The sequence below is a fragment of the Terrapene carolina genome, unplaced genomic scaffold (genome assembly GCF_002925995.2).
Source record: "Terrapene carolina triunguis isolate 2854851 unplaced genomic scaffold, T_m_triunguis-2.0 Scaffold22, whole genome shotgun sequence".
Lineage (NCBI taxonomy): Eukaryota > Metazoa > Chordata > Testudines > Emydidae > Terrapene > Terrapene triunguis.
This window is the reverse complement of record NW_020664373.1, coordinates 21,524,054-21,537,198: the sequence shown is the minus strand read 5'-3', so window position 1 is coordinate 21,537,198 and position 13,145 is coordinate 21,524,054. Positions and strand designations below refer to the sequence as shown.

General features: G+C 37.8%; 1 protein-coding gene across 1 annotated transcript in view; it reads left to right on the top strand.

The window, feature by feature from the left end:
- Nucleotides 1-13,145, top strand: part of LOC112125929 (dystrophin-like) — a 1,989,526-nt gene that overhangs the window by 811,519 nt on the left and 1,164,862 nt on the right. Inside the window, exons 18-19 of the mRNA XM_026648920.1 lie at nt 3,037-3,160; nt 11,872-11,959. Of these exons, the coding sequence (XP_026504705.1) occupies nt 3,037-3,160; nt 11,872-11,959 (212 nt within the window). The remainder of the gene's footprint in view (nt 1-3,036; nt 3,161-11,871; nt 11,960-13,145) is intronic.

The following is a 13,145-nucleotide window of genomic DNA, read 5'->3' as shown; positions in this document are numbered from 1 at the left end:
TACTCACTTGCCAGCACACACATATACAGGAAGACTCACAGGTAAACACAGTCATCTGCAGACAATGGTCCTTGTTAATGGGAGTCATCAAGATTCCAAACCATCATTAATGGCCCACACTTTACATAATTACAATAGGCCCTCAGAGTTATGTTTTATATTTCTAGTTTTAGATACAAGAGTGGTACATTTATACAAATCAGATGATCATACTCGGTAGATTATAAGCTTTGTAATGATACCTTACAAGAGACCTTTTGCACGAAGCATATCCCATTTGCATTATAGTCACTTATCAAATTTTTATAAAACTATCCCAGTTACATTATATTCACTTATTATCATGTTTTTATAAAACCATATAGACTGCACAACGTCACATCGGGGTAGCAGTGTACTAAGAAGACCTGTTGTTCGTCCCCTTACACTGGTGCTTGAGGTCACCCATTTTAGGATGAAGGAGATACCAGTCTGACAACCAGCCAGACATCGTCATGGATTAAAATTATGCTGCTTTATATCTTCAGCCATTGACAGCAAAAGTGAAGTGCTAGCAAGCTGTATTAATGTCACACCCTCTGATTTACATATGTACTTGGACCTACTACTCTACTGCAAGCCACAAATTTTCACTGGGCCTCAGCTCAAAATGGTTGCATATGCACTTCCATGACATTCAAGTTATGAGCCTGTATGTGTGGAAGTTTGAATAGCACATGCCCATAAATCCCCAAATGATCTTGCAATTTTAGTGTGCCTCTACATACAGTGTAACTTTCAAAATAGCTCTCACTTCCTGCACATACATAAATGCTTAATACAAAAGATTGGCTTCTACAAAATGTTCTTTGAAAATCAGGACCATAATTAGACTAAAAATTGCCGTGCTTTTCTTTGTTGGATAAGGCATGCAAATTTGACTGTCGAGTGATTTAGATAATTGTACTTTAGCTTTATGGACTCAGATACTCCAGTGATGATGCATTCAAAATGTCTGGATAGATAGCTGTCTGTCCATATTTTCTTAATTGCTATTACTTATTTTTATTACGATAGCATCCAGGAGCCCAAATCAGGATCAGGGTTCCTCTGTGTTCAGTACTTTACAAATACACCGTAAAGGCAGTCTCTTTTCTGAGGAGGTTAAAATCTAGATTAAGACATGACAAAATTGGGTGTAACAGACACTTGGAAGGAATAGGCATGGAGGAGAGGCTATAATTCATGTATCTGTGTGCACAGATAGTTTTAAGACATTCAATTCCTTTTTTGACTTTTGAAATATAAGTAAACAAATGATAGATATCCAAGGTCGCTGGTGGTCATCTACGTAGTCATCATCAATTGGCAGTTTCCTGTAGGCATCACAGTAGATGTGGGTCTTGAGGAAAGATTTGAAAGAAAGGGTAGTGATTTTACTGACTAGCTCAGAAAAGTGTGCTATGCATAAGAAACAGCAGAGAAGAAAGTGTGAATATGCTTGTGGGAGAGTAGGTAAACAGGATCAAGGCTGACAGAGTTGGTGAAATGGAAGTGGTGTCTGAGAGTCATAAGATACAGAAGTAGGTAAGTAGAAAGGAACTAAGTTGTGAACTGCCTTAAAGGTAAAGGTATTTGATTCAGTGGAGGGACTAACACCAGGTGACACTGTTAGAACAAAAGACCATGAGGGTGGCCTCAGCAGCAGAGTTTTGAATGGATCTGATAAGCAGTACGGTAAAAGGGAGAGAGGTAAGGATGGTTGAAAAAAGGAGTTGCAGTAATGAAGATAAGGGATGATAAAAGCCTATATGAGATTTCAAATGGTATAGACAGAGTGTAAAGGTCAGATCTTTGGCATACTGTGGAGAAAGAAGAAGCAAGCTTTTAATACAGCCAGGCTGTGTTAGGCTACAGAGAGAAGGTAGAGTAAAAGACAGCACCTTGGTTAAGGGTGGTGGCATGGAGGATGACAGACACACATTCTGCAGCTGGAAAACCAAAGCATGCCCACTACTTAAGGGAAATAATTTCAAAGACAATAAATTATTAGATTTTTAAATATATGCCAGGCAAAAGCCCATTTTAAAGTCAGGGAATTATTTAGAGAAATTGTCTGAAGTAATTTGATTTTGGGTTCTATAGAGCAGCTGCTTTGGTCCCAGTGTTTTTAAATCTACAGACTCTCTTTGCATTCTTTCTCTACCCGTGCTGGCGAGAGGACTGGAGAGGGAGGCAAATCTTTAACCGTTTGGTGTAGAGACTAAATCAACTTGCAGCTTCATGACTCCTCCATGCTTCACAGCAAATTAGGTCCCTGCACGTAATAAACCTGGTCCTAAATGCACCTTCATTTTGAACTCCTCTCTTTCTGAATGACAAAAGGTGAATCAGTGTTGCAGGGATGGTGAAGAAATAAAATCCATTTTAAAAAACAGCTATAAAAGTACTGAAAAGTGTGTGTGTGTGGGGGGGGGGACAAACAGAAAATAATTCCACATGGTACTAAATTTTTAATTTTTTTTAAAGGTCAGGTGACTGGCAACTAGAGCTAACATAAATCAATTGGGAAAGACTCCCTCCCTCCTCCGGACTGAATCCTACATATCAGCTTAGTAGAGGGTAGAATCAGAACCTTTGTGGTATGAAGGCTACAAGTGCATCTATAAACCCAGAGAGAAGCCTTCCTCCCTAATTGAGACAGTAGCTTGTCTTAGCTGTGAAAGTCATTTTTTGCATATTTTACAAAGGAAGTCAGTTCATAAATCTGGAAACCTGGATGTGAAAGAGGAGTTGTCTGTTCAGTAGACAGATTAGTATAAAAAACTAGGACGTATTTGTAGGTTTACAGAAGGGCTCCTGAGTTTTATGACAGTTTTGTGGTATCTCCTGGAATGCAGCCTATCTAGAGCTGCTGTTTCTGATGGCAATCACCACTTTGTTCATATTTAATTCATAATTCTGGTTGAAACACCTGGTATAACATCTTTGCTGTGATTGTTGATTTTAAGTCTTATGTATAAAGAAAAGAATTTCTTTTATTTCTCTATATCTCAGGTTTGACGTCGATACAACAGAACTACACAGTTGGATGACCCGCTCAGAAGCTGTACTTCAGAGCCCCGAGTTTGCAATATATAGAAAAGAAGGCAACCTGTCAGACCTCAGAGAAAGAGTCAATGTAGGAAAATATACTCTCATATTTGTTGGTCAATTTGTATTAATTTTTCAAAGTACTTTCAAAGTCCAAATCTAAAAAAGTTGAACTGTAGATTGGCAAACATTGATTGACCATACACAGCCAGATTTTCAGATATGCTCATTAATTTTGTGTGTGCCAGATTTTGGCTGGCAGCTTGATATATGTTGTGCCTGAGGTGGTGTTGATCCATACATCCAAGTCCACACACTTTTAACTTGTACAGCAGATTTGTACAAGTCTAAATGATTGCAGAATCAAGCTTTATATATAGCACGCTATGTATACAACCATACTACTACTCTTTTCATTTTAGTATTTTTATGTTAGTATCACATATTAAAAAGCAAAGTCATATTATACTATATGTAAAGGAACAATCAGTATTTCAGAATCTAGTAATAGTGTTCTAGTAAAGATCCCAAATATTAACAATCATAATGCTCTGTTGAATTTAAACAAGTCTGGCCATGGTAGCATGGAACACTTGAAAAATGATTCTTTAATCTTCTATGGCCTCAGTGATGATTTTGCAGTGTGTAAGCCATTGCACTGTGGGTGTTTTTCACACACTCTGAATTTAGTCTGTTAAACACTAAAATATTTGAATACTTGGAAATAATTTGATTTTTGAAAATAGTTGCAAAAATTATCTGCTTTATTCTGAGTACGAGAAGGAGAAATCCATGTCTAGCTAGCTATTACACTCAAAGCCTGTGATATTTTACAAATGTGTTTGTTTAAAATTAACAGATATAAATTCTTACTCCATGTACTGCAAATGGAGCAGGATTACCAACACTAAATCATTTCTGCTATATGTTTGTCTTCCTGTCTGTCTCTCCATCTTAAATCAGCTCTGATAAGATGAAGGAACATTGAATTTCAGCCCTCCAGAAGTATACATTCAAAAGTTTCTTGTTATCTCACTTACCTTGCAGTGGTTTGTGTTTAATCAATAGTCTCCATAGCAATACTGGAAGAAAGCACTGAGTAGTCTGTGGTATACTGAAAGCAGCTTTCTGATGCCACCTGCTCATTTTTGTGTACTTGGAAGTGCATTTTTCTGAAGTAATATTAATAATTATATGGTAAATGATTTTACTCTGACCATTTTCTATCTGCGCCATGAAATGTGCACATATTAAAAACAAAACTGGCATGATACATGCAGAAGATATGATGGATGCAGGCATTCGGCTATTAGAGTGACTGGGACAATTTAATTAATAAAGAGATAGTCACTTAATTTTCTGAGCGCTTCACCCATTATACTATTGTTTTTTTTAAATAATGGAAGGTTCCCTTTGTTTCCACTTTTAGGAGCATAACCACCTCAAAGTTGGCAAATTAGCTCTTGCCTGGACCTTTGTAATTATTCTGAACAATTGCACAATCAGATGCCCTTAGCCAATAAGATGTTCCCCTTCCTAACGTCAGTTTTATAATACTTTATAATATCCTTAAGAGATTCAGGAGCCATGGTTCGTTCACCTGCCTCCTCCTTTCCTTCCTTTGTTCCCAAGGAGGCGGTGATCTATGTCCCTGCAAGTGAGAGATGGAGGTAGGTGAACCACAGACCTACTTTGCTCCCAACTGTGGTTCCCAGCAGCTCTTGCCTCAGACCCTAGTTGGGCTCCTATACTTCCTCCTCTTTCGTTGATGGTGAGGCAGAGTTTGGGGGTGGGAGGCCAGTAGGAGCACCATCTTTTCAGATCTCTATGCCAAAAGATATATATGATTACATGGGAGTGTGCTGGATTGGATTCCTGCATGGTCCTCCCCTCCATTTTGGTCCCCCCAGATACTGTAACATTGGAAGCTGGGTTCAAGGGATTGGAGACAACAGGATCTTTCAGATCTTCCATAGACAACCTTAGAAAGTGAGTAGTAGCATGATTGAGAAGCTTGTTTCCAATTACCTGTGCTGGAAAACAATGCAGAAAAATCTGTTTCTGAGATCAAAGATTGGGATGCAGGGTAGGGGGAAAAATGAAGGACTTCCTCTTCTAAAAAGAAATGGGAGAAATAACAAACATTATTGTCTCAGGTTAACACTGAAAATCTTTTTATAAAGACCACAGGTGAATTAGGTTTGGAGGAACATCTTTATTTTTAAAAGTTTACATTTTGCCTTGAGTAACTCCACATTTGAGAGTCTACAGGTTGCAGGTGCAGTGTGATAAATAAAGGGGGGGATAGCTCCCTTTGATGGACACCCAACCAGCCAGTTAGCTGTAAAATCCCTCTTGGAAGCTGTTCTTTACTTGATTTACCTGTTAAGGGTTAAAAAGTCCCCGAGGTAAAGAAAAAAAAGTGGGCCCCTGACCAAAAGAGCCAATGGGAAGGCTAGAACTTTTTAAAATGGGGAAAGAAACTATCCCTTTGTCTGTTGTTCTCTGGGCTGCAGGAACATGGAGTAGCAATGCTATAAGCAGAAATGCCATGTAAGGTTTGAAAAGTATTTTCCATACCTAGAAGGAATCATTTGGATAGGGAATGTTTAGTTAGACGCTATCAGGTTATTTCTTTATTTTGGCCTCTGGATCTCCACTGTGCTAACCCCCAGATGCTTTTGTTTGCTTGTAACCTTTAAGCTTAACCCCCAAGAAAGCTATTTTGGGTGCTTAATTTTTGGAATTGCTCTTTTAAAATCTAGCAAAAGCCTAAGTTCCAGATGTATTTTCTTTCTTTTTGTTTTTAATAAAATTTACCTTTTTTGAGAACAGGATTGGATTTTTGGTGTCCTAAGAGGTTTGTGCATATGCTGTTTGATTAGCTGGGGGCAACAGCTAATTTCCTTTGCTTTCTTTCTCAGCTCTTCCCTGGAGGAAGTGTGCGTGAAAGGGCTTGAGGGTGCCCCACAGGGAGGAATTCCCAAGTGCTCCTTCCTGGGTCCAAGGGTGGTTTTTTTTTTTTTTTTTGTTTTTTGTGTTTCTTTTTTTTTTTTTTTTTTTTTTTTTTTTCTGGGGGGGGGGGGTGGTTTTTTTTTTTTTTTTTTTTGCATTTGGGTGGTGACAACCTTGGGAGTTTAATACAAGCACGGAGTGGGCCCCCACCTTCTGTACTCGAAGTGACAGAGTGGGGATTCAGCCTTGAGAGTAGGGGAAACTTTTAAAGATCATTGGTGACAGCTAGCGGCTGAAATCTGTACTGGACACTGCTCAGCTGCTGGCAGAAGTAAAGTAAGGGCAAGTTTTTAAACAGCCAGATTTGAAAACTTGCCTATACTTGATTTTTTTCAGACACAACCTCTCTCTCCTTGGAAATGGAAGCAGAGGTGGGAAGTGGCAGCCAGCACCTTAAATTAACAAGAGCTTTCACAACTGCTGGCTGCCAGTTCTCACTTTTATTTCTGTGGAAATAGGGTCAGAACAAGGAAAAATAAGATGATGGGGTATGGGCTGCCTGCTGAAATCTGCATCTCCAGAGTCAAAAGTCAGCTATTGACTAGGACCATTTAATTACAAATGTTAAGATAAAAACGACAAACATTATAGAAATGATGATTCAATGAGGCTGTCTGTATACATGTATTATACTGTTACACACACACACACCTACACCTGTAAATATATATAGGCATGCGTACACATGTGCATATGTACACGCACACTGGGTTTATTCACACACAGAAACAGAGAGAGATTATGGATCTGATCCAAAGTCCACTGAAGTCAATGGGTATCTCTTTATTTTGGTCTTGTATGGTGCTTTATCAGGAATATATGGTTATGTGGTATGAAGGTTTCATTATGGGATGACCATATAAGTAATGCACGTAATCTAAAACGAATGCCAATAAAACCTTTTATCCCATTCCACATCTTCATGAATTCTGTATGTGATATGTACATTACAGAAAACAATTTTAGCAATGCTTTAAAGTGTTCCTTGTTCAGCTATAATGACAGGTTCCTTTGTTACTGTGAATCCGAATGTAAAGGGTTTAGGTGGAGAAAATAATGAAAATTAACTAGACAGAAAAGTTTAAAAAGTTGTCCAAGGTTGAGAATATATATCAATAATTTAACAATAAAAATCTTTACAATGATGTAGTTAGTGACGAAGATAACATTTAGAAGCCTGAAAATTCAGAGTTGAAGTTAAACTTACCAGAAACCCAAACTTTAGCAAATATGGGAGAGTCCACAAAGTACAATGATCAAACCACTTAAATTTGGCCCCTTAACAATCTCAAGCTCCTAAATTCTCTTTTTTCCTTTTATAGCTGCCTTTTATAGCTACTTTACAGATATATTGTGTTTGGATCAAAACCTTTTAAAAAGAAGTTGAACTCTGCAGCTTGTAGCTTAGGACTTGTCCTCACAGCTTTGTATGCAACACTGTACGTTCACACCCTGGTTTGCCATGCACTGACTAACTGTGTAGACAAGCCCTAAGATTCTGAACAGAAACTCTCATTGTGCAGCTTGCTGCTGGTGTCTCAAAACTGGGAATCAGACAGCAGCGATTTAAAATTTGTTGAATGTTTGCATTGTAGACATGCTGCATGTAATGATCTTGGATAATTTGTTACCAGATAAAAATCGTATGATTCAATAGTAGCCTCCTAGTTTTTCAGGATTGGGCCTGCATGGTGGAGAGTGGGGAATGACTCCCTACATTGCTATTGACCAAATCAAGGATTTTTAAAGTGTTTTTGTGAACAGTGCCTGACGTACCGCTGTATATTTAAGAATAAAGCATTTTAAATGTTGGTTGCTGATAAGATGAAACTATTATATATGAATAAGATCCTGTAGTCTGATATTCTGCTTTTATCAGATTATCATGAAGGGGCATGAACTGTTGTCTCACTGTGTGGGTATAGTATGTTGCGTAGGAGTGAAGTGTTCTACTGCTGACTAGAAAATAGATGCACATGGTTTTTTCCTATTATCACATATCTTTTTTTACAGCCAACAAAGTACTTACAAACATAACCACACATAAAGAGGACTGTCAAGTAAAGCTGACTGGAAAATGAGAATTTTTCTTGCATTTGAAATTTTCCATTGGAAACTCCAGTTTTTCCTGTAGGAAATTTCAAAAGTGTGCGTCCAAGTGTGTTTTTTGCTCACTTCCAAATACTTAGTTACTGTTTCCCAACTTTTTCCAGTGGCACCAGCTGAGAAACAGGAATGAAAAGTGGGAAGGTAAGGAAAAACACCTTTCAGTTTTAGAAGTAACATTTCACATTTCAGTTTTAACAGGCTACTTAAATGTGCAAGTGTTACTGTTTCTCTCAGTCACACTTTCAATATTTTGTTACTGATTGCCAACTGGCAGAAGTTGGAAAACAATAATAATGCATGGGAAAGTAGGTTTTTCCACACCTTGACTTTTTTCACAGCTTTTGCTAATTGAAGTGTAGTCAGAAAGTGAGGGGAAATTTGCATTTAAAAATAGAAAAATTCTTAAAAATTAAGGATATTTTTCCACAAATGTTTTGTTTCCAAAATGTTTTATTTTTCCAGAAAAATATTGAAAGATGAAAAATTGATTGACAATATTTGTGTGAAAAATGTTGATTTTTAAAATAATAAAGCCCTATTTTCCAACGAAAAAACTTTTCCTCAGAAACTGTTTGACTACTGCAGTTGTTAAGGTTCTGATGTGTAGTGCTCAAAGGTTTGGAAATGCCAAAATTAAGGTTTTCTGCACAACCTTAACCTCAAACCACTTTTGTAGTGAACGAGCTTTGGGTCCAGAAGAGTACTACCTCATTCACTACAGAAGATGATAAACGCATAATGAACGAAGGAGGGTTGAAGAGGTAAATGAGAGGGGTGTTGACAGGACCCCCTGCCTCATTCAGTGCAGGGATGGGTGATGCACCATTTATGAGGCATGGGGTAATAACTTATGAGGCTAACCATAAATATTTAAAAGTTATTTCATTCACTGTGCACTGTTGAGCCTGCAGAATTAATAATGATGGGACCTGTGGAAAAATGTGATCCTGTACTTAAAAATAATCTCAAAGTATTTCAAAATGCATACACACAAGGGAGCAGAATTCATGTTGTGTAGGCCGCCTTTACTTTGGCATTTCCAGACTTTTGAATACAATCTTAACATCATATTTATCAGCTTGTTGTATGGACACACATGCGCATGGGGTGGGGTGGGGAGGGGAGGTGACACACACCCCACTCACGTGGCAATTCTGTCCATGTGAGAAATTAATTCATGTGGTTCCTCAGTTCATCATGCAACTTTGACTATTTAATCTACACTGTGCCCCTTAATCCATCACTTATGGGACTTATTCCAACATGCGCACGCACCTCCAGTCAGCTTTAAAAAAGTCACTTTTTTTAAAAATCAGTCTGCCAAGATAATAGCAATCATTATTATTTGGATTGCGTTAGCACCTAGGAATCCCCCATCCAATTGTGCTAAGTACTGTACATATATCTAATGCAGAGAAAGTCCTAGGAGTTTACAATCTAAGAATAAGACAGACAACTGGTGGATATAGCAGGGAGCTGGTGGGAGCACAAGGTAACACTGGGACAATACTAATCAGCATTGATAAGCAGCAGTAAATGTTTCCCCTTTCTGCCCCCCAAATACAACCTCGACTAAGGACCTCAAAAGGTGAAATTTGTCTTGGGCTAGTGACATGTTTTCTATAGATGTAGAAATGTCAGAACTATGAAAAGTCTGTTATCTTCTGGAAACAGGAACTTTTTACCATATGGAAGGGGAGTTTCTGAACGTTCCACTGGGACTCACAGTATTTGTGTCTGGCCTTGGAAGGTTCAGGATCACAGACTTAAATGCCTTGTCATTTTTATGCTTAGAAAAATCAGTATTCTATATATAAATACATAAAAATCTATATAAATCATCTATATATAGATTTATTAGAGTCGTTTTTATGGTTCCTTCTGGGCTCTCTACAGTTAGACTAAGGGTAACTACATCACTTGGCTTTACAGGCTGTGAGACGGAAAAAAAATCCCATGTCCATTTTTAAAGCTCTCAAAAGTGCATTTCTACAACAGTTTTTCAGTAATGTATGTGGCATATATATAAAACACATGATGGTGTGGCATAAAGATTTTATTTGTATTTGTTAGGAATGACCCGTGCAAGCCATGAGTGAGTAATGCAGTCATCTTAAATTCATTCTGATAAAACCTAGATACCACATCACACTATCATGCATTAGTTCATAACCTCTGTTTTTGTGTGTTTGTCTATAAATGTATAATAAAACATATGCTTACCAAAGTGTTCCCAAACTTAATTCCTCACTAAACATCAATCCTCATCTTCATTATTTCAGATATGTTATTTGCACAAAATTAAACTGATGTAAATATTTTCTGTAAAATTTGGCATATTGTTACAGTGGACGTATAAAATTATTAAAATACATGATGAAAGGTATTATAATAATAGATAGCAGCTATGTGTATATATAATTCACAATAAAACATACAATGAGATAATGGTAGGCCTTGGATATGTGTGAATAGGACTGTGTGAGGCTGTTGAAGGTGGCTCTCTGAAGCCCCTGGCCTGGTATAAGATGTGCACAGTTAGGCTTTATCTGCTACATTGGCATCACTGAGGACATTTGCATGGTCAGGATTCTGTCTTTGTACATCCCATTGTAGAATCAGGGCTTAAATTCATTTTAAAAATATACATTTGTACTTCCCAATTTTATTTCCTTTAATTTTTTTTCAAGCCATTCATTTTGATACAAAAATATGCAAAATCCCCAAATTTTCAGGTACAGTGAAAAGAATTGTACTCAGAAAGTCCATTTTTACCGTGTATGATTCTGTGTTAGCATGATAATTTTGAAGAATGAGAACCAATTTTGAATTAATTTGAGGTATTTTGAGCATTGCTGCTGTTAATTCACGCACTGGTAGTTGTGATGTACAAATTAGGTGTCTTCTCAACAGAAAAGTATTGGTATTAATATGTAATGCACTAATTATCTTTGTTAAAATAAATTTTTTAAAAGCTATTTTAAGTCCACTATCACTTTAAAAAAGTTTGTTTATATATACTTATCTATGTAAATAAGGAGTGTAATGTTAGTCATCTAAATCTATACTTAGGTATCTAAAGCAGTGGCCTAATTTATTTGGCTTCATTGCAAGTTGTGAGGGCTCTCAACACCTTTTATAGTCAGGCCACTTAGAGTATGTCTTCATTGCATGTTCAGCATGAGAGATCAGCTCCTGGGTGGTACCAGCCATACTCCAAAGTCCAGCTTGAGTTACTGTGTTCTCACTGGTGCTGCACTCACCTGTGTGAGGCATTTGGACTTCTGGGTGCATATATCAAGGATCTTTTGTGCTTCAGTAAGACAAGCCTCTCTGATTATTTCCCACTGAATTCTGGTAGAACTTGTCTGTCCTTCTGGGCACATGGGGAAATTGTGGTGTCTGATAAATGATACATGTAGGTACTTTATAGACAAATAATCTCGTCAAGCTTGCACATAGAGATTTATTATTTGACCTTTCTTTCCTAAAGTTATGTGGCCAGAAGCATATCCAACTTCATGAGGTTTGTTCACAAGGTTTGTTCTGTCAGGAGGTTAGCAGGGTGATTTGACAGGGTAAAAAGACTTCATGGCGGTAGAGGATGTACAGATTAATTATTTGGTGTCCTTCAAAATCTCTGTCTAAATTCTCACCTTTCCTGTCATGCTACAGGCCATCGAGCGAGAAAAGTCTGAGAAGTACAGGAAACTGCAAGACACCAGCAGATCAGCGGAGGCCTTGGTGGAACAGATGGTGAATGGTAATGACATGGGGGTTGAAATAGATGATAATCTTAGGGATGGAATAAATACACAAGAATTCTGTTAGCAAAGCACTTTCTGAATGGAATGGTAAGTTAATTTTGCTTTATATTTTTGTCACTCTGTCTGGAGTGACCCACCACTGAGAGAGCCAGTCTCAGCTCAGCCTGTTAGAAACAGTACAGGCACCACAAACTGACAATGTATTCACCAAGATTTCACCCAGCCAGTAACAAATGTGCACTCCTGGATTACTGTATTAGTCTTGGAGCCACAGACAGTCCCCTTAGGCTCTCCAGCCCCTCTTTACCACCCAGACAAGCTGGACTTTGTGATGAAAGGTTGTTAAAAGAAAAAATCATCTCGCATTAGGTTACTCCCAACCTCAAAGGGTCAGTCAGCCCAGGTCAATGGCGACTCTGGATCTCACACCAAAGACATCGCTGACAGCCAATTTCTCTAGTAAACTATCTAACTAAAGGTTTATTAGCTAAGAAAAAGAAATCAGTTATTGAGAGGTTAAAGCAGGTAAAATACATTAACAGGTGAGTCAAAATTTGTAAATCCAATATGATAGCAGAGATGTAGTGATGGGATCTCGGGCCATTTGTTCAGTATTCCATCCTGTTAAAATCCAAAACAGTACAGAGATACAACATCGCTCCCTGGATCCATTCTTATAGTGGTTTTCCCCGGAAAACAATCTGGCAAGTATCTCCATCACAGCATGGGCTTTTTCTCTGTTGACTAAATGCAGACTGTGGATTTCCCATTGTCAAACACCGTGACCCATGCTTTGAAGTTAGCGTGCTTCTTCATTTACAGTTCCAAGGCTTCAATTCTGTTTGATGGGCAGGCCAATTACCGATGCACACATAATGCATTTTGTTACAGGAATCCAAAGAATCTTTCATTCATTTTCATGAAGTCTAAACATCAAGTAAATACACCTTTGATCTAGGATTATCTAATTACAGGGTATACATAATGTAACTACATGTAATGTGACAGAAGACAACAGAATACAGATGGGTGAAAACAATGCATTCAACATCTCCTTTTGATCTCTGCTAACAAGTGAATTGGCTTGAACATGCTATGACCTTTTAGCATTTATTTGATATTCAGACATAAGTGAATTGCCCTATTGCTCTAGCCTGAGCTGGCAATCTGTTAGCCCTAACA